The 26360-nt window shown below is 37.1% G+C and overlaps 1 protein-coding gene across 2 annotated transcripts; it reads left to right on the top strand.

The window, feature by feature from the left end:
* Window positions 1-1365: 1365 nt before the first annotated feature.
* Window positions 1366-26161, top strand: SOCS6 (suppressor of cytokine signaling 6). Of its 2 annotated transcripts, none has more exons than XM_081950527.1 (2): window positions 1366-2144; window positions 19670-26161. In XM_081950527.1, the coding sequence occupies exon 2, from the start codon at window positions 19803-19805 to the stop codon at window positions 21402-21404; it is 1602 nt and encodes a 533-aa protein (XP_081806653.1). In that variant the 5' UTR covers window positions 1366-2144; window positions 19670-19802; the 3' UTR covers window positions 21405-26161. The 2 variants fall into 2 exon arrangements, with proteins under 2 accessions (XP_081806653.1, XP_081806654.1); XM_081950528.1 differs by lacking the exon at window positions 1366-2144 and adding an exon at window positions 2290-2611.
* The last annotated feature ends 199 nt before the right edge of the window (window positions 26162-26360 follow it).

The following is a 26360-nucleotide window of genomic DNA, read 5'->3' as shown; positions in this document are numbered from 1 at the left end:
AAGCTCAAAACAGAATATTAATCCTTCAGACCAATTTCCCCAACTACCTATGGATCATGCAGTTTTCTAGAAAAGATAGTTGAGTATTTCTGACTAATCTCACACTTCTACCAACTTCAATGTACTTGAAGTTCATTTTTATTTAAAAATGTATGTGAAGAAATTCTTTTTATTTCTTCTTAGCTCACTCTAAAGTTTACCTTTTCTTAATACCGTTTTTAGGAATCTGGCTATCTTTGCATATTCTTTCTTGGAAAAGTACTTCTTTCCACTGCCTGTATCTGCCTTTATTTATTTTAGGCTTTGTGTAGTCATATTAGCTTTCAAAACTGGGTTGCATTTCGCCCCTTGATAGAATTACTTCTTGTGCTTTTGCTATTTCTTTTTTAGAAACTCCAGATATTTGAGCTCCTTATTAGCTCCTCTGTAATGGAATCTTACTAAATAATGTTTATTAAAATCTACCTTAAGAACACATCTGACTAAACTCAATTCATCTCCTTCAAATCAAGAAATTCAGCATTACATGGTTATTTCCTTCCAAACTATTCACTACTTCTCTTTGAGCTCTTTAGTCTTTCCAATTGAGTAGGACCACGCCTGAGTTGGAATAAAAACAACAGTAAAATCTATTTTTAAATGCTGAAACCAGCTAAAATCAGAGAACTCTGAAAAAAAGATAAATTCATGAAGACATGAACAGAAGGATTTTAAGAGTCAAACCAAAACGTTAATTCCACAACTAAACTTTTTTGAGTTAAAATTGCAGCTGATAGAGGAGTAGAAATTACAGGAAAACTTTCAGATTTCAAACTTTAAAAGTTTTTATGGAAACATTAGATGGGCACAAAGATGGCAGGAATCAGATCTCAAACTTTATATACCGCCCATAATTTTTAACTCTGGTTTGCCTTTACCTCAGCCAGCATACATCCAAAGTGACAAAAGGAACAGTTAATAACAGATAGCCCTGCTGGCTTTGAAGGGTTTTGTTTTGTTTCTAATAAATAACAAGGATAGATAGCCTTTTTGAACCTGGCAGTCTCCTAACAACATTGACTAGAACTACCAAAATTTTAAACCTTCAGTAACAGCTATGTTTACGTTGAATTCTGGGAATTGTAGTCAAAATCCACTGGAGAGCATCAGCCTGAGAAAGGCTGCCACAGATACCACCGTAAAGCGTAGTTCATGCTTGCAGCGAATGGGACGCAACATCGTGCAATTCCTTATACAGCCACTACGTCTAACTATCTAGAAAAGGTCAGCCAACCCGGACAAGGAAGGAATAGTTAAAAAGCTCTTGGTATTCCCTCCCCTTTCAAATCATGCATGATGCGTTCCATCAAAAAAACTAATAGTTTACAAAAACATTTTGCAATCCTGTCAATTCGCCCAGCTTTGAAACGGTCGTTTCTTGACTTGCAGAGGAAACAACTAGAGAGGCGTACTTTTTATTATTTCCAGCGAAGATTGGCAAAGGGAGCAAACCCCACTGAAATATTAGGGGGGGATTGACACGCATATACAGGAATGGAGTACTGTGCTCCTTCCTAACCCTTTCACGGGCAGCTTCTCAACTCTTAACTGAGGAAAGAAAACCGAACAGTATACAAGCATGTTTTGCCCACTTAAGGTGCACGGCCGCTACGTTGACGTTGGAATGAAACGAAGCTGCTCGAAAAGGGTAAAACTGACCGAAAAGAAAAAGGCGAGCGTCTGAGGGCAAGCAGGGCACCAGAGGGACCGGGGGCGTAAGGAATGCGGCCGGGTGTCATACGAAACAACAAACACGCCAAGGGGAGACGGCCGGCCTGGACTCCGTCCTCCCTTCAGCCCTGCGACGGCAGGCGCGCGTGGAGAAGCTTTTCTCGTACGTGAACTGACGGCGGCGGTAGCGCCCTCGCTATCCCCCCTCGCGCCCCTGCGGAGACGGAGGGCGCAGGAGGAGGAAGGAGGACGAGGAGGCGGGGGGAAACTGCAACGCCAGGAGCAGGAGGAGGAGGAGGAGGAAGTAGCGGCGACCGACGAGAAGGGAGCTTGGGGGAGGCGGAGCCGGCGCTTGAGCCCGGCCGGCCTGCACTCTGCTCATTACGACGGCCGCCACCGGCAGCAGCAACAGCAGCAGCATTTGGCTGCCTTCGGTGAGTCGCCTTCTGCGCGGTTCTTACGCCTGTTGTCCGGGAGCCGCGCGCTCGTGCAAGAAAGGGAATCCGGGCCTGGGTTGATTGGCGGGGAAAGGGGGGGGGGAATTCAGGCCCCGATGAAGCCAAGCGGCGGCCTCCAGTGTGGAAGTCTTCCTGCTTGGCCTGACTCGGCCTCAGTTCGCCCATCCCTGCTCAGCCCCCGTTCGTTCCCCTTTTGTTCTGTCGGGGGCTTGCAGCTACACAGCCGAGGCCTGGAGAGAAGAAGAAGAAGAAAAAGGAGCTCCGCTGGCTCTCGAGAGGGGATGGGGAGGCGCAGCGTGGTCATCCAAGGGAAGGAGGACCGTCCTGCAGTTTTATCCCGGCTCCGTGTTGCAGCCTCCACCTTCCTAACACCCCCGTCCCCAGTCAAAATCAGCAGGGTGGCTGCGCCGGGGCTAGAAGGAGCTGAATCACCCCCCTAAGAGGTGGGATTGGAATTGGGTTCCCTTTGGAGTTCGGGGCCACTTGGAAAAGTCTGGTTTATAAACTTCGTGCTCGCCTTCTAAGCACTTTTTTTGTCTTTTCAACACCATCCTGATGTTCCTTCCTCCACCCTCTCAAGTTCCAGGCACTCGTATAAGGCGCCAAAGAAAAGAGAGAAACAGGAAAAAAAAACTTGGGTGTGCTTTTAGCTGTTTTCATTAGTTTTGAGAACCCCCTTTGAACTGGAGGAAGAGGCGGGGAGAACAGGGAAAAAAGACTGAGATTGATGGTGGAAGGATCTGAAGAACTCCTACTGTGAATCCAAAGCATAACCCCATGCCAGCCTCCTTTCTTCTTTCCCACATCAGAAACAATGAAGTCTAGACAATTAATTTTGCTCTAAAGTAGGCCTCTTACAATCCCAGCCTAGTGATCTCTCTGAAGTAAACATTAACAGCACATCATCTGTCACTCACTTCCATCTTGAAAAAGTGTATTTAACTTGTTAGTTGAGACAGTTGGCTCTAAGGCTGGTGTACCAAATGGTACAAAATTCAGTGAAACTATATTATTTTCTTTGTGTAAACATCATGCATAAAATACATGGAAGGTGATCCTAAATTTGTATTTCCACTTTTACCAAAGTTTTTCCCCCCAGGGTGTATCAAAGTTCATGTGCTGGTGTAATTTTAACAGGAGGAATGCTTCTAGTGAAACTAAAATAGTATGGCGAGAGTTATGTATAAAATGGTCTATATAGAACATAACTTAGGTCTTGTTTAGCTTCTTGCTTCATTTCTATATGTATTGTTTGCAGTTAAGCCTAATAAGGTGAACATACAAATATTTTAGGGTAGGGGTGTTTGCAGTCTGAATGCTATATATTGCCACGATTCATCTCTACATTCTAATAATTATTCTAAAATAATGTTACATGTTGCTATTGTAAGCATACAGTATGGATTTTAGTTAACTTTCCAAACTATTACTGGAATAGATATTTTGTTTCCATTCAATATTTAAATCAGTTTAAATATTTTTAAAAACAAAATTGTGTCAATATGTTCAACAAATTCCATTTTGGGACCATACAATTCTAAGAAACAGTTCCAGATAGCTTCATTGATCAGTTTGGTTTTTAATGTTTAACATAGATTCTTCATCTTACCTTTTTCTTCCTCAACTTACTACAGTAATGCTTATTTTGAACTTTAAAATATCATTTGCAGATATAATGATACTGTTTTTGGGATCTGTAAAAAAAATGTGTCAAATTATTTACCTGGTAAAGGACTACAATATTACAGAGTTAGCTGAAATCAGTGTTGAGACAATAACCTGTCTGAATTTTCTATCTTCCAGTTGAGTTGCATGAAAATTCCCAGGTAACAGTGATTCTAGTCCAGTTAGCATGGCCATTATAATTTAATAAGTATGGAGGCACCAAGCCACAGAAAGCTGTAGTGGAGAATTTTTCCTATTCTGCTTCCATGACATATGTAAGGTATGTTTTGTTGCATCATGGGCAGCCTAGTTGTCTTTTTTTTTATTATCATACAGTTCAAAGATGGAAAGACTGAATAAAATCCAGAATTAAAGATAAACTACATTAAATGAAGATACAATAAATGGAAATGAGTTTATGCAGTTCATTTGGTAGTGATTAATTTCATCCTTACTTTAGTCTTACATACTGAATGAGGCTCTCCTATTGTTGGGACATTGATTCATTTAAAAAGTAAAGTTTAAAATAACTTAAAAGTAACTTTGGATAATTTTGGTTAGCAAAAAGTCCTGATTTCCTGTGATGTCAGCACAAGTGGCGCACCCAAAAGCTATATAAGAGCATAAATAGAGGAAACATATTTTTTCCAGTTACAAAATGTTGTAGTTTCAGTTCTCTTCAAAAAACTGAATAACAGTTGTTTCTCTATTATCTGGTAAATAGTTATTTTTAAAAATGCTAAAAGTGCACTGTATTTCTTTTCATAATATATACTCTTTCATTCCTGAATAGCAATTGTATGGTGCCTGCCTTCAGAATTAGTTTCTTTCATGTTTTCTTACACTTCCTGCATTTAGCAAAAATGAGTGTTCTGTTCTATAAATCACTTTCCCACTATCATGATTTATATTTATATATGAATTGCTTTTTCTTTGGCTGCATTTATTTATTTATGCATTTATCATTTAATAAATATTTTTATACTACACAATCCCAAAGGACTTTTATGTAAACTTTCAGGGTTTTTTCTTCCTAAATTCCTGTCCTTTATTACATTTTAGTAATTGGACATATATTTTTTAAATTCTTTTAATTGTTAGTTTGAAGATACAAAGCAACTAAATAATATTGACTATCACAGCATAATTGTAAAAATAAAAGAAGACAACTAGAATATACTTACCTTTCAGAAGAAACTAAACTTTAATGCTATTTCATAGTATAATATTGATAGTAGAATGCTATTTAAATTTAATATTAAGTGTTTCTAATTAAAGACTAGAAATGTTTCATGTAGTAAATTTAAGATTATGGATTGATGTTTCCCTTCCTTTATTTAAATAGCAGAAAACTCAAGATGCAGCCTGTAGCCTTCCTGAACTTAGTTGGCACCACCTTTTTTCTAATTGTACTGTTCTATATGCACTTTCTTTAGAGAAGATTTTATTGGGCATAGGTAGAATTGCTTTAGAAATAGACTTAAGTACTCAAATGTGTTTAATATTTCTCATTTATTGATAGCATGAAAGAATGAGGTGTAGATCTTATTCTTGATATGGATGTAGAATCAATATAATTTTATCAAACCTTACTGAAATAGCACTTCAAGGAAATGATTTGTCTGGAAAAATACATAAGTTGATATGTTATAAAACAAATTATTGGTTAATTATTCAACCAGCATTTTAGTTGAAGTAAGTTAAGGTACAGTCTTCCTGGAGTCAGGCTCAATCCATGGTGACTGTGTGGACAGATCTATGTTGCTTTCCTAGCAACAATAAGATAATGATTTGCTATTGATCTGTTTAACCATCTGGCCTTACTATATTCTAGTGTCCAGGTTTTCTTTGTGGTTTTCAATCCAAGAACTAATCAAGTTCAAGACTTTTTATCTTTTTCAAGGTCAGCCATTATCAGTTGATGTATGTAATGTTTATATCCATAGTAACATCAAACAATAAAATTACCTTAAAGGGAAAGGCTCCTAGCGTCATGTAAGTGCTATCTGCAGTGACAACTGCATGACTTTTAACATAGTATACTTAGGTTGAGCTACTTAAAAGAAATAATAATTTGTTATGTTGAACTAAGGCAATTGTGTTATTTTTAAAATTCATCCCTTTGAATGTCCTGCAGGTAAAATACTTTGATACTTTATTCAAATAATAAAAGAATTGTTGCTGTGAAAACATTTCAAACTAAAAAGTCGGAAGGTGATAATTTTATACTATGAAGTTGCTATAAGTAACTTAATTCGGTGGGAGGCATAAATTTGAGTCAAATAAGTACAGGAAGACCAGTCTAGCAATATTATATACTCTTATTGATACGTTTCTACATAATAAATGATGCAACAACAGACTTTTTCCGTGACTTTTTTTTGTCTTGTGATCATCCAAAGGATTTGATAAAACCTGAGCTACTTTTAATTTAAACACCCTGTTCCTGTGTATTATAGAGAATGCTAAGATGTTCTGGGGAGGACGCATATGTTAAATAATATCTTTTTCTTCTTTGGGGAAAATGGATTCAGAAAGAATGGATTCAGAAATGGATTAAAAGAATACTGCATGAATATTGTTTGTTTACTTAACTACTTGGATATTCAAGCTTAATGTATAAAAACCAATTGTAGGTGAACTAATAGACATTTCTAGGTGTGGTCCTTATCTGTGACCATTAAACACCAAGGTATTTCACTTACAAAATGCTGAACTCCAGGTTAAAAGTTATCCTTGTGCCTCAACTTTTGGAATAGAAAGGTACCGTGTATATGGTAATCATTGCAATTGTTTTGATTCTGCATGTGACAATTATGGAATTAATAATAGGTGGGGAAAGCAATGAAGAAATTGAACCCTAAAATAATGTGTACTCTCTGTCTGTGTATGTGGTGGTGTTGCTTTAGATGCTTGAATTGTTTTTCAAAAAAATCTTTATAAACCATAATTGATAGTTATGCTGTGTGTGTAAAATAAAAAATTGGATGTTCCCAGTGTTTACAACAGATTCCCATTATTAATGGTAAGAAATATTGTAAACTGTAGTTCAGTGAAATATAGAAAGTTGTTCAAAGGTACCATGAAGTAAAGCATATTACAAGATCATAAACTCCATTTGCCAAGAAACGTTCTTCCTTATTTATATAATTATTTATAAGATACTGTACAATGCAAATTTTCTAGATGCTTACCTTCATCTACAATTTTATTAGCAACTCTACAAACATTAGTTACTAGATTGCAGGATAATGTATTTTAACTAAATCAGGGCATTTGAAATGATAAAAATACAACTGATTGCATGTCCTAGAATAGTGATGGCTAACCTTCTTTGGATCGTGTGCCAAAAGTGGAAGGAGCGCAGAGGGGGTCGTGCGTGGGCGTGTCCACACCCATAATGCTATGTGTGCCCCCCCCACGCACATACGCATGTGACTGCCCCCCACGCGCATGTGTGCACAACCAGCACTCCCCCGCTTTTGGCACGCTTTTTTCCACCCTTCCCAGGCTCCAGAGGCTTTCTAGGAGCCTGGGGAGGGCGAAAACAGACCCCCCCCCGAGGCCGTTCAGAGGCTTCAGGAGCTTTCCTGAAGCCTCCAGAGGGCGAAAAACTGGTCCTACGGGCAAACCAGAAGTTCAGGAACAGATTTCCAGTTTTTCCCTAAGGGCGAAGTCAGCTGGCCAGCACGCACATGTGCGCTGGAGCTGACAGGGCAACGCCTCACGTACCCTAACAAATGGTTCTGTGGGCCACCTGTGGCATGCGTGCCATAGGTTCTCCATCACGGTTCTAGAATATACAGGTGGTGCTCAAGTTACGGCCACAACTGTAACCAAATTCTCCATGAGCAAAGTGATGTTTAAGCCCTCTCCGTCCCTCACCATGCTGCAAGACCTGAGCTCTCTCTCCGCCCCACAATCAGATCCACTCACCTTTGCAGCTGTAGGTGTGTCCAGTCAATGTGAGGATGGCCTTGCTAGTGAGGCCTCCTTGTAGTGTGCTGCAGGCAGATTCTTGCAATCATTGGAAAGTTCATAATGCAATTTAGAGAAAGGGCCTATCAAACTATCACAAGAACTATGGTGATTGCTTAGCCTTCTTTGGGATCCCAGTCCCTTTCTGCAGCCTGGTGGAAGGGATGAGTTCGACTTGGTAGGCAGCTCTTTCAGCCAGCCCCTAGAGATGAGACGGTGTGCTCTTGGCAGATAAGAAAATAACAGAGTTGGAAGGCTCCTTGGATTAGCAGCATATAACCTTCCCTGCCAACTTCCCCAATGGCTTTCTGGGTAAGCCAGCAAAGAAGATTGCAAATGGTGAACACATGATTTCAGGGCTCTTGAAGTTCGTAAGTTCAAGCAGGTTTCCAAGTGTTTGAAATGGTTGTGTGATGGGGGAGCAAGCTATCAGGAACTTTTAACTATGGTCAAAAGTGCTTTACAGTCCAGGAGACATCCTTTCCAAGACCATCATAACTTGAATGGTCGTTAAATAACTGCTCATAGACCTTTACACTCAATTTATATTTCTCTATTGCTTTCTGTTATGTCATTAATTCTCAGTTCATTTGAAACTTTCCCATGCAAATTGGATAGTAAGCATGACTGGATGACCTACATTTATTGTAAGGCTACATTAACAGAATCTTGCAAATCTGAAATTGCAAACTTCTCGCCTGCCACTTTTAACTGCTAGATCCATTAGGGCAAGTCCTCCTTAAGTTTCTTTTTCTTTTTCTTTTGATGGTTAAAACTATTATGGGCTTTGCTCTCTTGTCTGATGCTTCCTAGGCAATAGCACCACTCCCTTTTCCTCAAAGTTGTCCATGCATTCCTTTGCAAAAAAAAATCAGAAAAGAATTATAGTGGTGAAGCCTCTTTACACATATCTTAAAATTTACACGAGGCTGCTGGATGAACTCATCAACTACTATAGGGTGAGGTGTTATCAGTATGTTGATGATATCCAACTACATAGCTCAGCCCTTGGATAAGCGATGCTGAGAATGTTTTAACCTGGTGTCTGGAGGCTTTGAGGATCTGGTTGGGGAACAACAGGCTGAACCCTGGCAAGACGGAGTAGCTCCATGTTTCAGGACCTGCTAGGTTTTAGGACTATGCCATCTTTTGTGCTGGATGGGGGTCACACGATCCTGGACAGACCCAGTGTGCAGTCTAAATTTTCCTAAAACTCACAATTTCTGCTTGAATAGCACGTGGCAGTAGTGGCTAGGAGGGCCCTTGCACAGCTTGGAATTGTGCAGCAGTTGCACCTATTCCTGGACTGGTGGGCTCTGGTCACAGCCACCCATGCCCTAGTCAACTCCAGATTGGACTGTTGTGGGGCTGCCCTTGAAGAGCATTTGGAATGTGCATGATGCAATGAGATGGGCAGTTATGTGTGCTCCTAGGACAGCTCATGTTACACGTTTGTTCCATCTCTGTGAGCTACATTGGTTGCCAGTTTGCTTCCGGATCCAATTCCAGGCACTTCCAAGGGTTTTAATCCATAAAGTCCTTTGTGACATAGGACTGGATTATCTGAGGGACCGCCTCCTTCCAGTAATATCAGGCTGGCCCATTAAATCTGGCAGAAAGGGTATGCTACTAGGTACCTATATTTTGTGAGTCCCAGGTGGCATGCTTTCTCTGCTGTGACTCTCACCATTTGGAGCATTTCCCCCCTGGACATTTGGGTAGTTCCACCCTTTTATTGTTGCAGAAATCCCTCAAGACCTGATTATGCTATCAGGCCTCATGTTCCCAGGGAGTCATGGATTTGTTTAGAATAGAATAGAATAGAATAGAATAGAATAGAATAGAATAACAGAGTTAGAAGGGACCTTGGAGATCTTCTAGTCCAACCCCCGTGCCTAGGCAGGAAACCCTACACCACTTCAGACAAATAATGTGTGTGTGGGGGTGTAATGTTTTAATCATTTTAATTTTAATGCTGATTTTTCTATTCTTAAATGGCTTTTTATATACGTACAATATTATTTTTATCATGATTGTATACTGCCCAGAGTCACTTCTTGTGAGATAGGAGGCTATATAAATTCGATTAACAAATACCTAAAATCTGATGGCTTTACAAACATAAGTTATAACTATTTTTAAATAATAGCAATAATTTATGCAAATGTGCTGCACAGTGTTTAAAAATATATTTTTTGTTCAGTTAACTCTAGTGCAGTCTAAGCATCCTGGTTTTGAATCATAACACAGCAGCATTAGTAGTTAGTAATTCTGAGAGTCCCTACACTTCTAAGGGATGATGTTCTTAGAAATTAAGACAGCTTGTAAATAACTTTTAAAAGATAGTAGGTTGCTTGCATTTCTGAATAGCTTGTGTTTCCACAGGGGACACTAAGCTCTTAGTCTGTAAAGCTAAAGATGGGTAAGCTTTCCTTCCTAGCCAGAATAAAAACAAGTGAATGGAAGAGGAAACAAAGAGTTGTCCATAAATTACTCACTAATTTTCATAGATTCAAATCTCTACTAGTATAGTGGCTTCCCTCGGTGAGTCACTTCATCAGTTGCAATATCCTACAGCTATTTGAAATGGAATCATCTAGACGTTTGGCAATACAGTATAGCGGCTGTATCTGATTTAGATGGGGTAAGAGGTGAAGCAGTATGCTATAAATTCATTTGTATAGGAGCCTTGTAAAATTATTTGCATGCAGAAACAGAAAAAAATAAAATTTGCTTTGCTATCTAATTTGGTTTACATTCTGCATTGTTGCATAATTTATTGAACTTTAAGGCAATAACCTCGAGAAACTATAGTATAAAGATTTATAGTTACATGAGTCGTATATGTTTGTTGTGATTAAGTATACTGATCCACACTTAACTCCTTTGCACAACTAGTTGGAAATCCATGCTGTAAGTATACTTCGTTTAGCCTTCCACAAGGATCAAGGCCCCTCCCTTGACATGTTGGGATTTAAAACCAGGCTTCATCTTGGCTTCTTTTAAGAATAATAAGATTAGTATCTTGGCTTATGTGTAGTACACAACAAATGCTGTTTTGTATAACTATTCCTGCTGGTAGTAGAAGACAGACAAGAAATAATGAGCATGCATCAGCCTGCTAATTCAAACACGAGAATCCAGTATTTGTTGTTATGTGCAAATTGTCTACAATTTGAGTACAATTTGTATAGGCAGAAAACATGAGTACACTATGCTGTTTCTTTAGAAATCTCTGTTAATACTTAAAAAGTATTTCTACTCCTGTCAGCCAGTAATAGGAAACATGACCAGATAACCTAATTCTATTTTATTATAAAGCTACATTAACAGAATCTTGCAAGTCTGGAAGGGTTATTTTCTTGCTGTCTACCTCCTTTACGTGTTGAGATACTAGGGAGGGTCCCTTCTGAGTCTCCTGTCCTGCCCCTTACTAGCTGTGGGCTATGTTGTTTATTTGACCATTCCCTAGGCAGCATCTCTTTGCCCTGTCTCTCAAGTTCTTGCCATATACTATTACCATTCCTTTTTATTTCCTTTCTTTCTTTTAACTGCATATAAAGAAACATAAATGTCCATTTCTATGCCAGTGTCCCAATATATTGTTACAGTAAAGTAGTGGAGCAGAGTTGTACAAAATAGAGTTTATTTAAGGTTACACCATCGAGCTTTGCAACTGAGTTGGGATTTCATCAGAATCAAACACTTTAGCCAAGTAACTATTTTAACTTGGATACAAAGCCATGGATAACGTCAAGTGTCGCATCGCTTTTTCAAGATCATCCATCTGCTGTGACACAAGGTCATTTAGGGAGGGGGAAAAATGGAAGAGATAAGATTGGAAATATTTTTGTTAGAAGTTTCATTAGGACAATCCATGGAAGTATTTGTTTTCATTCAGATAAATTAAGGAAACTAATGTATTTGTATGCTTTTCATCATTCATAATAGTTGTTAATCAGGGCTGCTCTGAATTTCACCAGGATTCGAGCTTAAGTCAGAGGTTTTTACTTTAACCTTTCAATTACTTCTGTATGCACCTAACAATAGATTTCTGTGTTGTTTGATGATCATTATTTTTGAGTTTGAGTTGGTTGAGTTTTACCAGAATCCCAATTTAAATATTAGGGCTATGTGAATCATTTGGAAGGATGCTTTGTGAAACACTCCTGAATTACTCCAAAGTACTGGGTCTTTTTTAAGGATCACTGCAGACAATTCAACAGTTCCTCCATATTATTTGGATAATCCAGGAGGGTAGGCACATATAGGGTCAGATAATCCAATAATAATTTTTATTTGTTTGTCTATTAAATATATATGGCTGCCCAACTCATAGTTTTTATTCTTATGAAATTATGATGTATTATGTAATAGCAAGCTAAAAATTATTTTGTGTGGCTCTTTTAAAAAGCGCCGCACAAAAAGAGAAAAAAGAGCTATCAGCCTTCTGCATCTTATTTACTCTCTCATATTTGCCTTATTTGCAGCAGGAGTAAAGAGAATTGGGTATGGGAAGGATAGCTCCTCTGGCTTGGGAAAGCATCCATATTAATAGCTTTCAAGTCAAGTGCCAGAGAATGAATTTCTGTTAATGGTACTTTCAATTATTATTTTTCTATAAAAGGTGAAGTAGAATCCTTAAAAAGAAATAGCCATTTAAGCTAAAATTTAATCATCTGTTGGTGGCAAGAATCAATCTAGATATCAAAGTTCAAGCATCCCCAAGAGATGGTTATCGAATCGCTCCTTGACTGCATGTAGTAAAGAGACGCTGATTAGGAGTCTGTGTCATTCCCCTGTTGAAATGTATTTACTCTTGAAAGGATTCCCCTCTAGCATTCTATTTGAATTCATTTTCTATAATTTAAATATATTATTCCATGATAAAGAATAGGTCCTGGCCTTTTTGAGGTGACACATGTTTAGATATTTGAACCGTGCTAGCCCGTTCCTCTGTTTTCTTTTTGCAATGTTAAATATACCAGCTCTTTCAGACTTCCTTCGTAGGGCTCAATTTCTAATACAGTATCTGGTTAGCCTCATTGGCTTTCTGTAAAGGTATAGATTTAATACGGAACATTAGAATAAATCCAAGGACCTCTCTTTTTTCAAGAGTTTCAAAAAATTGCTTAAAATGACCCTTGGCTTGAACAGTCATAGTGCATCCTTTGCTGGTTTTTGTTCACCTTCCTCATTAGCATCTTCCCTGTTCAGAAATTGAACGTGCTCAGGTCCATGGAGTTACCCAAGTAACGGGCCAGCTGAGGTTTGCTGTGAAATTTCTTCCCATGTGGACCCAAAGGAAGACAGCACGGGCTCCCTCTTGGACCCCCAGGTGCCCCTGGCGCCTTGGCCATCTTACCCAGGTGGTGCATCGGGTGCCACCTGTTCCCAAAGCCCAGGATCCCGCTCCTTTCGACCCCAGAAGCCTTGCCCTGGAGGCGGGAGGCAGCTACGAGGACATGATAGGCGCCTCGCCTTCACCCTGTGGGCTTGGAGCGCCAAATTCCAGCTTCCTCCTTTCCTTGGCGCTTGTGACTCTTATGTCAATAGTTTAGCCTTCCACTATTCAGTAATGACCTTAGTGGTGCTTAGTTGTACATTTAATCCAGCATTATTGTATATACTATAGCTAACCAAATTGTATTCTGAATGTCTTTCTATTTTTTTTACTCCTGTAAGATTTACAAGCTTGATTAGAGGAAGGCTGGTGAAGCATAAAAACATGGCCCTCTGGAATTGTTGAAATATATTCCCAAGTGCCCACCAGCATGGCCATATCAGCATCTGAAAAGCAGCAGATTGCACATCCCTATCAAGTCTTTCTGTACAGGAATAGTTTACAGATTAAAATTGTAACACCTCTTCTATCCATGAGAAAGTGGGTTATGGGTGTATGTGTTGTGAGAAGAGGACGTGAGCATAAATTATCTTGATAAAAATGCTACTGCAATGTTAAAACACAAGTTTTGGTTTACAGTTTTAAGAAATGTACGATCCTCATGGTGTCATAAATGGTTTTCTTTGCCATCTCCCTCTTGTGGAAAAAGACAGTCATTTATCCAATTCAGAGTTCTCCTGTTTGATGTAATTGGCAATCTTAGTCAGATAAAAGTCATAACGGAAGGATAAGAGGGAAGAAGCATTTTACCCTATTATTTATTCCTGTTTTTGAACCAGCTTTCCCGAACTGTGGGTTACAATTATCCCAACTGGGTTGTTTCTAAATTATGCAGTGAAATATGCTGATAATGCTGTTTGTGAACAATGTCCAGTTATATTTGCTGATGGTTCTTATATGGAACCACATGGAAATATCCAAATGGCTCATTAAATTTCTTCCTTTTTAATTAGTTGACCTTTTTTTTAAAAAAAAAACAAGTTATAATTGCATTGGTATTTTATGATAAAACAAAGCGTACTCCGGACATTTATAAAAGTCATTTAACTGTCACCAGTCAAACAGATGACGAATGAGCAGCAAGCCAATTTTTCAAGCATTGTGTTTTCATGGAATATGTAACAATATCTGTTAATTGACAATATTTTAAAGATGAATGTTCTAAGTTGCATATTCAGTATTCAAAACAGATAAAGACGGATAGAACAAAGAGACAATCAAAGGACCCACAGAATCTTGAATATACGGCCCAGATATGGGGATATTTTTTTAAATACAATAAGAGCAATCATTTTAACTCTCTGAATATACTTTTAATTCATTTCAGATTAAATTTAGATTTCTACTTTATTTTTATTTATTATTATCTTCTTTCTGGAATGCAGCCTTCAAGTTTGCAACTTCCAAGTTCAAGCATAATTTTGACACCAAAAGTGTCAGAAACAAGTGACACCAACTTGTCACGTTGTTTGTGAGATGGGCAGCTATATAAATTTGACAGATAAATGAAATAAATGAATGCTTCCTGCCTAGAGTTAATGTGGTAATGAAGGCAGCATGCAATTCAATCAGTAAATTACACCTCCACTTATTTATCCTGGCAAAAATATGGAAGTGTCTTCAGGATTGTTTTTAACCTTCTGGTCTGGGCTATAATTTTGGGATTTCCTGGTAGCCTTCAACCCAAATAGTAAACTAGTCTTATTCTGCCATGTGCTGTCACAATGCGGTACGTCAAGCTATGGCTTAACCTCAGCTTACAACCACAATTAGACTTGAAGTTCCACCACTTATTTTATGGTCATAAGATGAATTGGACCAAATTTTACAACAATTTTATGGTGATTGCTAAGTAAAGACAATTCAGCACGCATTAAGTGTTGCTGTTAAATGAATCTAGCTTCACTAATGGGTATTTTTGCCATACATTGTGATCACATGACTACAGCAAATACAGCAAATAGTGAGCCAGTTGCCAAGGCCCAAATTGCAGTCGTGACTGGGGTTGGTGTGATGATCCTATATGCAAATAGATGTCATAAGTCATTTATTTTTCCAAGGAGTTTGTAACTTTGAACCATAGTTAATTGAACTGTCATAAGTCAAGGACTACCTGTTCAGTCTTGGGAACTATATTGAAATAGCTATTTGTTTAGTCAACAGTGTGACTTTAATTTGTTCTCTTACTTCTAGGATTTTCTTTTCTGGCAAATGAGACTAGCACACTATGGATGGATGGATATTGCTTAAATATTTTTAAAAACTGAAAATTTAAAAGTGGCTAAACTCTCATGAGAACCGCAATCTATTGCATGATCACTCTAGCATTCCATATATTTTCTGCAGGCTTGCATAAATTCAGAGTGGGATTTGCAGAATTTTGAATATTCTTGCAGAGTTTTGAGCAATTGTTTTAAAACATCTTAATTTTTTTGCGTGCACCGAACCGGCAGTAATGCTGGAAGCAACTCACCCCTGCTAGAGAGCTTCTAAAGTTAATACACTCTACATCACGGATGTCCCTCACAGCTAGCTGGGGAATTTTGGGAGTTGAAGTCCACTGGTCTTAAAATTGTCAAGGTTGGGCAGTCCTGCTGTATATAATCTAGGACTTAATATGGGAATGACTAAAGGTAGCCAGAGGGTTCCAAATGTTTACCAACCCCTTCCCTAACTAAACCACAGTTTAGTATGATGGGCAACCCAGATTTGTTATCTATTATTGATTATGTGAAAGTGGAGAATTTTTCCTGACCCATTAAAATTCTCCTGAAACTTTTCTGAAGTTTTGTATGTGATATTTTTCACCATCATTGCATTGACTTTAAATAGGAAATTACTGATTTATTTTTTTGCAGTGTAGCTAGTCTAATTTAACAGCTGTTTTCATACAAACATGAAGTTTTCATTTCGGCATATTTGGAAAATCATTGGGATCTTAATGTTATTTACAAAGTTATATACTAAATGTGTAAGCTGATAGTTGCAAAGAGAAAGCCAAATCCAATTACTATAGGTTTGTTTATTTGTTTGTTTTTATCAGTGGTATCTATCAGTGGTTTTGGATTAGGGCTGAAATTACTTACATGGCATTGTCTCTCAGAGATAATCCAAATTTCCTGGCATATACAAGGTCGCTCTACAGATAATGATATTAGTGAATACTTGTTCTTGGGTCACTTTAGAGCCAATAAAGAAATAAGATAAGTGTATGTGTTTCATATTGTGATTCACACTGTGAATTGAATTAGAAATCAGTTTGGTATTTTCTATATTCATTACATAAATTGGCACAATTGCAGTAAAACTAATATCCCCAAAAGATACTTTGACTTAGCATTAACATGGTTTCGCATGGCTCACATATCCATGATTTAATGGATTAATGGAATACCATTAATGGAATGTCAGATATCCCTGCTTGGTCTGTTAATTCAAGTATAGTAATAGTATAGTCAACAGAAATGTTAAATGAGTTGTAATGAGAATTTACTAACTCTAATTATAGTTTGCCTCTTTACTGCTATATTTACAAAATTTGAAAAGCCTTCAGGTTAAGCTTCACTGGTAACTATCGTCTTACCTCTGAACATTTCTTTTTCCATTTTTTCCCCTCCACCCCCCCCCCTCTCTCTCTCACACACACACACACACAAATTTCATTATAACTGCCCACACTAAATCTATGCCTACAAACAACTTGTTCATAAGGTGCTAGTAACCTCAAGTCTTCAATACACCGAGTCATTTGGGGGTTTAAAATGTGTTTTCATTACTAACATTATTTTATTAACAGTAACAAGGACACAACTGACCTACTTCTATTCTCAAGCAGTCCGTTTCCAATTAGGGGTATAGGTAGTTCTCAACTTATAACCATAATTGGAATTGGAATTTCAATCCCTAAGCGATAACAGTCATTAAGCAACTCATCATGTAACCTGATTTTAAGACCATTTTTACCATGGCCATTAAATGAATTACAATAGTTGTTAACTAAATCATGTCATTAAGTGAAACACGTTTCTTTAATTGACTTTGCTTATCAGAAGCTGGGTCATGGTTGTCCCAAAAGTGTTTTTTCAGGAGACAACTGGACTTTCTCTAGTTGTCCAGGTGCCTCCTGGAAAAGCACCTTAGGGATAACTGTTGTAAATATGAGCTAGTTGCCAAGTGCCTGAATTATGATCATGTGACTGTCAGGCTAGTGCAATTATTGGAAATTTGAGGATGGCTTATAAGTCATTTTTTCTGAGGCCATTGTAACTTCATTGTTAAATGAAAAGCCATAAATCAAAGACTACTTGCATGTAGTTGGTGGGGGTGGGGGGGGGACACGGATCTCTGCAATTATACCTTCTGTAATTTCTTAACCCTGATTTTTATGGTAGTACCTTGTTTAAGTACTAACCTGATCTGACCTCGGTTAGGTTTTTGAAATAAGTCTCCATTTTAGTCTTGTTCAGAGTAGTTTTTTTTCCCCTTTAAGATTAATGTGAGCTACAGACTTGCATATATCCTATTCTTTCTTTTCAAATGTTCTTCCTTTTCAGGAGTGTTCTTTTCAGAAACTTTTTTTCAGGGTTACAATGGATCACATGAGGCATGTTTCATTTATGTTTCGCAAGTTTTGTATTTTCAAAAAGAAATTGCAACTCTAAAGTGGTCGATAATAATTTAGAAAAGGAAGTTTTTATACCATGCCATGCCTTGACTTGTCATGCTTTTTCCCTAAAGCTGTTTATGCAGAAGGAAAGCTGCATCAATAGCTACATTTTTTTTTTCTTGACACAATACCAGCTTTGAGAAAGAAGTTTTCCAAAGGAGTCTGGTACAAAGACAAAGTATTAATCTTCTTCCTACATACTGTAATCGAATCTTTTATCTCCATGACTGCTACTTTTTTACAAGCAATAACACATTTCATAATTATGTAATTCCCTCTCAGTATCTTTTTTTGGAGTACATTGGAGGGGCACGCTGAGGTTAAGCAAGGGTATACAGGTAGTCCTCAATTTACGACCGCAATTGAGCCCAAAATTTATGTTGCTAAGTGAGAAATTTCTTAAGTGAGTTTTGCCTCATTTTACGACTTTTCTTGCCACAGTTGTTAAGTGAATGGCTGCAGTTATTAAATTAGTAACACAGTTGTTAAGTGAATCTGGCTTCCCTGTTGACTTTGTCAAAAGGTCACAAAAAGTGATCCCATGACCCTGGAACACTGCAACCATCATAAATATGAAACAATTAGCAAATATCGGAATGTAAATCCCATGACCATGAGGATACTGCAATGTTATAGGTGTGAAAAATGATCATAAGTCACTTTATTCAGTGCTGTTGTAACATTGAATAGTCACTAAGTGAACTGTTGTAAATTGAGAAGTACCTGTATATAGAAAAGGGTCTAAAACCAGGATAACAGCATGTCTTAGAATTTTGGAACTATAGCATGATTTGATTTGTATTTGTATTAATGTACAGTGTTCCTTTAATATATTTTCTACAGTTCTTATTACGGCATTTCTCTACATTATTCCAGAGAACATGGTTGTTGGACGTGAAAAAGAGAGCTTGGATAAAATAATTTGCTTATTGGAACAAAATTGTCAATCACCAAGTTGCATTTCCTTTTTGTTATTGGACTTTATTCTTTGCCTCATGTTTTCTTAGGGAGCTTGGGCATACAAACAAATTATAGGCTAATGTTTTTAACCACAAGGCTCTTCAGTTTTGGATGATTACAGAAAATGCTTGCCAAATTTAATGAGAGGCTGAAACAGAATGAAGTGGTTATCTTCTTTCAGATTATAAAAAGAATAAATAGCATATTTTTAAATTCAATTTATTGGACAGGCACTAACTGAGATTTGCCACTTCAGTTATTTTAGCACAATAGTATTAAAATTAATAGAAATAGAAGAAAGATTATGCAAAAAAATAGCTATAAAATATGTGAATTTACAGTTTGATGGCAACTGTCTGAACTATAATGTATCCTAACCCAAAATATGATATACAAAAATCAGACAACAGAAGAAAGTTTAACATAATGTATGAAATAAACTCTGCTCAATAAATTATTGTGTTTCCCCAAAAATAAGACAGGGAAATAAGCACTTGGCCTTATTTTCAGGGAGGGCTTATTGTTTTTGAAGTGCAGGAGGCGGCGAGCATGGTCACCTCATGGCTGCTGCTGTGTTGCAATATTTTCATGGAGGGCTTATTTTTGGGGGAGAGCTTATTTTAATGCATGCACTCAAAAGCCCAATTGGGCTTATTATCCAGGGAGGTCTTATTTTCAGGGACACAGGATAGCCTTTTATTGATCAGTAGTAATGTTGGTACTAACTCTGCTTTACTGATTTTGTTAGTTTACATTTTAGTTATTCATATTTCTTTATACATCATGTCCTGCATGAAATTTATTGTTTGTTTGTTTGTTTGTTTTCAGGAAATGGGTCTTGAAAGTTAATGAGTCTGGATAAGGTGCATCAATGTGGAAGCATCGGCTTCATACGTTTTAGGGACAGATCTGTGGTACACTCAAGAATAAACAATCCCTACCAGAATTGCTGCATTTCATAATGAAGAAAATTAGTCTCAAGACCATTCGTAAATCTTTTAACTTAAATAAAAGCAAAGATGACAGTGACTTTGTTGTGGTTGCACAGCCATCATTAAATGATTTTGGAAAAGATGACTCCTTGTTTGCAGGCTGTTACGGTAAAGATTTGGCTACCTGTGACATGAACGGCGAAGATGAGAAAGGTGGCAAAAACAGATCAAAGAGTGAAAGCTTAATGGGTACATTAAAAAGACGACTTTCAGCAAAACAGAAACAAAAAGGTGGAAAGGGCAGCACGCCATCTGTGAGCTCTGCTGATGAAGATACCTTTTCTTCTTCTTCTGCTCCAATAACTTTCAAAGATGTAAGAGCTCAAAGACCTCTTCGGTCCACATCCCTCCGAAACCACCACTATAGTCCAACACCATGGCCCCTTCGGCCAACAAACTCAGAAGAAACATGTATAAAAATGGAAGTGAAAGTAAAGGCCTTGGTCCACTCGACAAACCCAAGCCCTGCACTGAATGGTGTACGCAAAGATTTCCATGACTTGCAGCCAGACAGCAGGTTCCATGAACAAAACAGTGCATTCAAAAGTACAGAATCTCAGAATGGAGATTTGCATCTTCATATTGATGAACATGTGCCTGTAGTTATTGGACTTATGCCTCAGGACTACATTCAGTACACTGTGCCTTTAGATGAGGGAATGTATCCTTTGGAAGGATCACGTAGTTACTGTCTAGATAGTTCCTCACCCATGGAGGTTTCAACGGTTTCTTCTCAAATGGGTAGTAGTACGTTTCATGAAGAAGAGGTTTCAGTGAATCAAGACGTAGTAGTTGCTCCGGATATCTTTGTGGACCAAGCAGTAAACGGTTTATTGATTGGTACAACAGGAATCATGTTGCAAAGTCCAAGAGTTAATGATGTTCCCCCACTCTCGCCATTGCTACCTCCAATACAGAATAATCAAATCCAAAGGAACTTTAGCAGCCTGAATGGCACAGATGTTCATGTGGCTGAAAGTATGCGCTGCCATTTGAATTTTGATCCTAACTCTGCACCAGGAGTTGCACGGGTCTACGATTCTGTACAAAATAGTGGCCCGATGGTTGTAACAAGTCTCACAGAGGAACTTAAAAAACTGGCGAAACAAGGATGGTACTGGGGTCCTATCACACGATGGGAAGCAGAGGGGAAATTAGCTAATGTTCCCGACGGTTCATTTCTTGTGCGAGACAGCTCTGACGACCGCTACCTTTTAAGTCTGAGTTTCCGTTCTCATGGTAAAACACTTCATACTAGAATTGAGCATTCAAATGGTAGGTTTAGCTTTTATGAACAGCCCGATGTGGAAGGACATACTTCTATAGTTGATCTAATTGAACACTCAATTAGGGACTCTGAAAATGGTGCATTTTGCTATTCGAGATCTCGATTACCTGGATCTACAACTTACCCAGTCAGACTAACTAATCCAGTATCTCGTTTCATGCAAGTGCGTTCCTTGCAGTATCTGTGTCGCTTTGTTATACGTCAGTATACCAGAATAGATCTGATTCAGAAACTGCCTTTGCCAAACAAAATGAAGGATTATTTACAAGAAAAGCACTACTGAAGCTTATGGGAAACTTGCAGCTTGCACTTTGGGAATAACAACAACAACAATAAATAAAAGAGTGGTTGATACACAGTTTACAAACTTAATTATTAGTAGGGATTTTTTTTGCTGCCATAATTTCATTTTTGTGCATAAATAAAAGAAATGCATTTTGAGTTTAATGGATATTTGGGGTTTTTCTTTTTTAAAAAAAGATCTCAAAGCGTTTTTTAGAAGAGTAAAATAACTATCTTTCATTCAGTGTGCAAAATAATCACAATGTGAATGATAAATATTGTCCTTAAACTCCCCATTTCCTTTGCTGCTAATCCACTGTGATTTTTATGCATTTGAAGTACATTTCATGTGTTTTCAACCATAAGTAAAAAATTGAAACTTGATGGGATATATTTTATCGTTTTCAAATAGTCTGGTTTTTTTTGTTTTGTTCTTAATTTTTTAAAAAAGTTTGGGGTAAAATAATACTGGTGTACCGAATTTGGATACATGCTTAAAATGATCCCCTAATATCTAATTAAAAACATATAACTGTGGGTTGGAGGGAATATGTGATCCAATACAGTTATGCATCATACATTTTGAAAGCTTCCTTTCTCCTAAGCAGTTCCATTATTGCAGATGCTGCTTTGTTTCTTTTGTTCATTCTGAAGCATTTTTAAATTTGAAAATAGCCTTTGAAAATGAATACTGGAAGTCATTATTAATATTCAAACAAAAAGCTAAATATACTTAAAACATTTTAAATGTTTTGAAGGGATTATAGAAATCGGATTTAAATAAAACTATTCAGGTAATTTCAGAACTCAAGAGATTTGTCTCAACAGAATTTAAAAAAAATGACGTAGCATTGAATTTAAAAATACAGGTAGTCCTCAACTTATAACCATTTGTCAAGCATCTGTTTGAAGTTATGACCCTGAAAATCCTGACTTACAACTAGTCCTTGAAGTTAGGACCACCATAGCATCCCCATGGTCACATGATCAAAATTCAGTTGCTTGGCATGTATTCCCGACAGTTGGAGCATCCTGGGATCATGTGATCCACCCAGCTAGCTTTTGACAAGCAAAGTCATCGGCCAGATTCAGTTAATGACCACACAGTTCACTTAAGTATAGTGATTTTCTTAATAACCATTGCAAAAAAGATAATGACATTGGGCCGAACCACAACCTTGCTTAGTAACAGACATTCTGATTCCAGTTGTAGTCGTAAGTTGAGCACTACCTGTATCCTGTAATTAATACAACAATTGGACCTTAAACAGCTCATCTTAACGGGAATTTAAATTCCATTAATTTCCTTGGATGAGGTAACCACATGTATAATCTTTTCCCATGGAAATAAAAAGATTAAGAAGTACTTAACTTTGGCCTTGGTTTTAAATGTCCTTTCCTTTTATTGTTCAGCATTAATTTATCATCATTATCATTTAGTTTAATTGGCAAGTGAAGAGAACCAAAATTAACCCCAAATATTATTCTTGAAATAAAAAATCATGTTTTAAAATTGAAGGCTGTGACATTAAATAGCAAAATAGTCGCCATAGGAAATATTCAAGTGTGTTGCCACTTTCATTCAAATAAATTCTTATTTGAAAAAAAAAAAAGGAAAAGCTATACAATTTTGGATACTTGTAATGGGATAATCTGCCAGGAACAAGATGATTTCCATAGCCTCAGTATATTGGTTTTTTTTTCTCAGTGAGGTCTGCATAGGAGAAATTTCCAATGAATTTGAAGCCCTATAAATGAGGCTATTTTACAGCCTAGACCCCAATCTTGACAAACACCTTCACCTCTTTTGATGAAAAATTGGAAAAAGTTGATGTTAATTGGCTCCATTGCCTTCAATAGGCTTTAAGTCTGATGGTGGTGTTTTGTGTATGTTTTTGTAGAAACAAAAATGCCAATAGGTTTATAAAGAAATTAAGAGCCTAACTGTTTAAAAATATTTGTGGTCAAAAGACTTTTTCTGCAAGTTGTTCCACATTGAACACTATACTGTGGAAGGAAAGTATTTTTATGTTTATAAGAGTTTCTGTGAACCAAAATCTTAGCAAGTAGGAAACTGTATTCTGAAATTTCTGAATAAAATCATGCAATTTAAGAGAGTGGTTTTAAAGTTACAGAAATTAGTTTGTGCCACTGCAATGTGTCTTTCATTTGTTATTGTTTGCATTTTTCTCATTTGAATATTGAATATTTTACTGATTATTAAAACATTTCAAGGGTGATGAAAATTTGAGAAATCTTTATTTTGGGGTATTTCACTCTTGCTTCTTCTACCTGTTTTGTGATTTTTTCTGAATGAATTTATACAATTAATATTATGAAGGTGCTGCAGTGGCCTAACATCTTGGGTTGTATGAGTCAATATGCTAATTTTCTATTTTTAAAAAACATATTTTTAGATCACAATGTTTAAGAATATCAGAGACAAAGTATGTCTTTTGTTCTGGGATATAGAGGGGGGAAACAGCTCTCTTACCAAGTTACAGAATAATAGATTTTGAAAAATAAATTATATAAAGAGAGATGTTCTTAAATTCCTGGGCAAATTTTTTTCTATATATGTGTGTATCTTGGCTTTGCCATTCTGATATTTATGCAAAATCTTCATTTTTGTTTCTTAATTTTTACTCCCAAGCAAGATTACAAATTTTATATATAAAAGGCACAATGATATATGATGGTACCATGTTTTGCCTAATGAAGAAAAGAAATTATTTTCTACAGTAGGAAAGTACATGTTAGAGTATAATCCTTGTTTCTAAGATATGTCAAGTAAGGACTGTTTAATTAGTGGTAGATGAAGAAAGTTCTCTGGAGTAACTAATGTATATTATGACAAAAAGTTTTTAAAGTCCCAGTGTTTAACAAAGAATGATTTGAGGGACTATGATGGTATTACAATTCCATATTTAGATTTTTAATAGCGCAATCCTATTTCCAGCTATATGGTAAACTCTGGACCCGCTTACTACATTTGTTGCCATCTTTTTACATCTTCAGTTCATTAATATTAAAAATACATTCTTGTATTGCACGCCTAGTCTTATCCCTCATAGAACAAACAGGTTTTTCTCATTATATAGAACTAGGAAAGACACCATACATTAGCAAATGGCCGTGGGAATGAGAAGGTCCTTCTTTAGTATCCTCCTTAACCTTTCTGTCTGCCCTTTCTGTCTGCCCATTGGCTACAGCCAATGTCATGCACTAGTCCCTCATTCACTGAACAATAACAAACAAAACCGGCAGCAGGAATGAGCCTTGAGCCACCTGCATTTGGCCGAGCAAGAATTGTTCACCAATAGGAGCAGATCTGCTTTGTTCTTCTAGATCAGGGGTGTCAAACTCATCAGGGTTTGTTTGACCTCCGGGGCCAGGGTGGGCGTCACTCGTGTTGGCCCAACCGCTTTGCTAGCAAAAGCAGGCCCCCGAGCTCCATTTTCAGTCGTGACAGCCTTCTGCTGCCCTTTGCCAGTGAAAACGTTTTTACTGGCAGAGGGCGGCAGAAGGCCAGTCTTTTGCTGTTTCTAGGGTGGTTCCACGGGCAAGATCTAAGCACCCCATGGGCTGGATCCAGCCCCTGGGCCTTGAGTTTGACACCCCCCCCCCCCTGTTCTAGGCTTATGAAGAGACAACCTAGCAAAGGTAATGCTATCTTTGTTTTCTGCTTTGGTTAGCTATGGCAGCGGCTGGTTAGGTAGAAGGTTGGAAGACTTGAGAAATAATCCACTTAGGTCTTCTGGGCAGCAACTCTTTAAGGTAGTAAGACAAATAGCTATTGATAATTGCTTTGAACATCCTAATCTTCATTGTGCCAATTAAGACCTTTGCTGTATCTCTCTCTGCGTGTGTGTCAATAAGTGGTATGTTGCATATTAGATTAAAAAAAGAATGGAAAATTCTGCAATGACTTGATTGAAAATTTCATCACAAAATTTCTTGCTTGTTTACCCATTGTAGAAAGCACATATATTTTGCCATGCATAATTACATGTTGCTTTCTGTTCTTCTGCCCATTTCTGTTAGTGAGCGCTCCCTTATTCAGTGTGACAGTTCAGAACAACTCCTTAAACATGGAAATACCTGTTTACAAAAAGTGCTGCAACGAAATGGTATTTTTCTCTCAAATATTACATCACTTGAGCAAATATGCAACTCATGTTGGGAAACACATAGGCTGTTACATGTTTATGTTTAGTACATTTTAAGAAAAAAAATGTTTATATATAAGAAAATGGGCATCCTCAAAACGGGAAACTCTGGTTCCCTAACGTTTCTTGTAACACAATGAAAAATTTAGATTCTGTGAAAGTTTTTATGCTATTGAAATGTTTATAGAAGAAACAAGTCCCATCTGACAGTATTGATATAAACCTAAATTTGATTAATTAAAATGAAATTACCATAACCTGCATGTTAGCATAGTTTAAATTAATAAATGCAATTGGAAAATATTAGTAATATAATTTTTTTAAAGGTTTCAGCAGATTTAACATAAAAATAACAAAAAATCACTGTTGCAAAGTTAATCATAAAAATAAGGCAATAACAAAAGTTGCTTTTCTGGTTGCATTTCTCTGTATTCAAAGATCAAAAATGTTGTTTTTTAACAAAAGCTGCAGTAAAAAAGTCTACAGTGATCAATTTTTGTAGATTGTGAGAGAAATAAATGGCCAAGTCAACCAACATGCACACTTAGGTAGAAGAATTCAGATTGAATTCTTGAAAAATAGAATCTTTCTTTAAAAATTAGCCAAATCTTTTAATAGATTAAATTGTTAGAAGCAACAGATATTTTCAGTGTTGCTGACATGTATCTGTCTGTCTTATCTAGCTGTTATCTAATAAATTAGAAAATAATTTTGAATTAAAAATTTTCAGAAATAACATATGCAAGGCAATAGAGATGAAAAACTGATCTATCTATCTGGGAGAATGT

This window comes from Natrix helvetica (genome assembly GCF_964273705.1).
Source record: "Natrix helvetica genome assembly, chromosome: 4".
Lineage (NCBI taxonomy): Eukaryota > Metazoa > Chordata > Lepidosauria > Squamata > Natricidae > Natrix > Natrix helvetica.
Note: the sequence above shows the minus strand (reverse complement) of the source record. Positions and strands in the feature narration are given on the sequence as shown.

Coding starts and splice junctions, on each gene's coding strand:
- SOCS6 (XM_081950527.1), top strand. CDS start 19,803: ATGAAGAAAATTAGTCTCAAGACCATTCGTAAATCTTTTAACTTAAAT.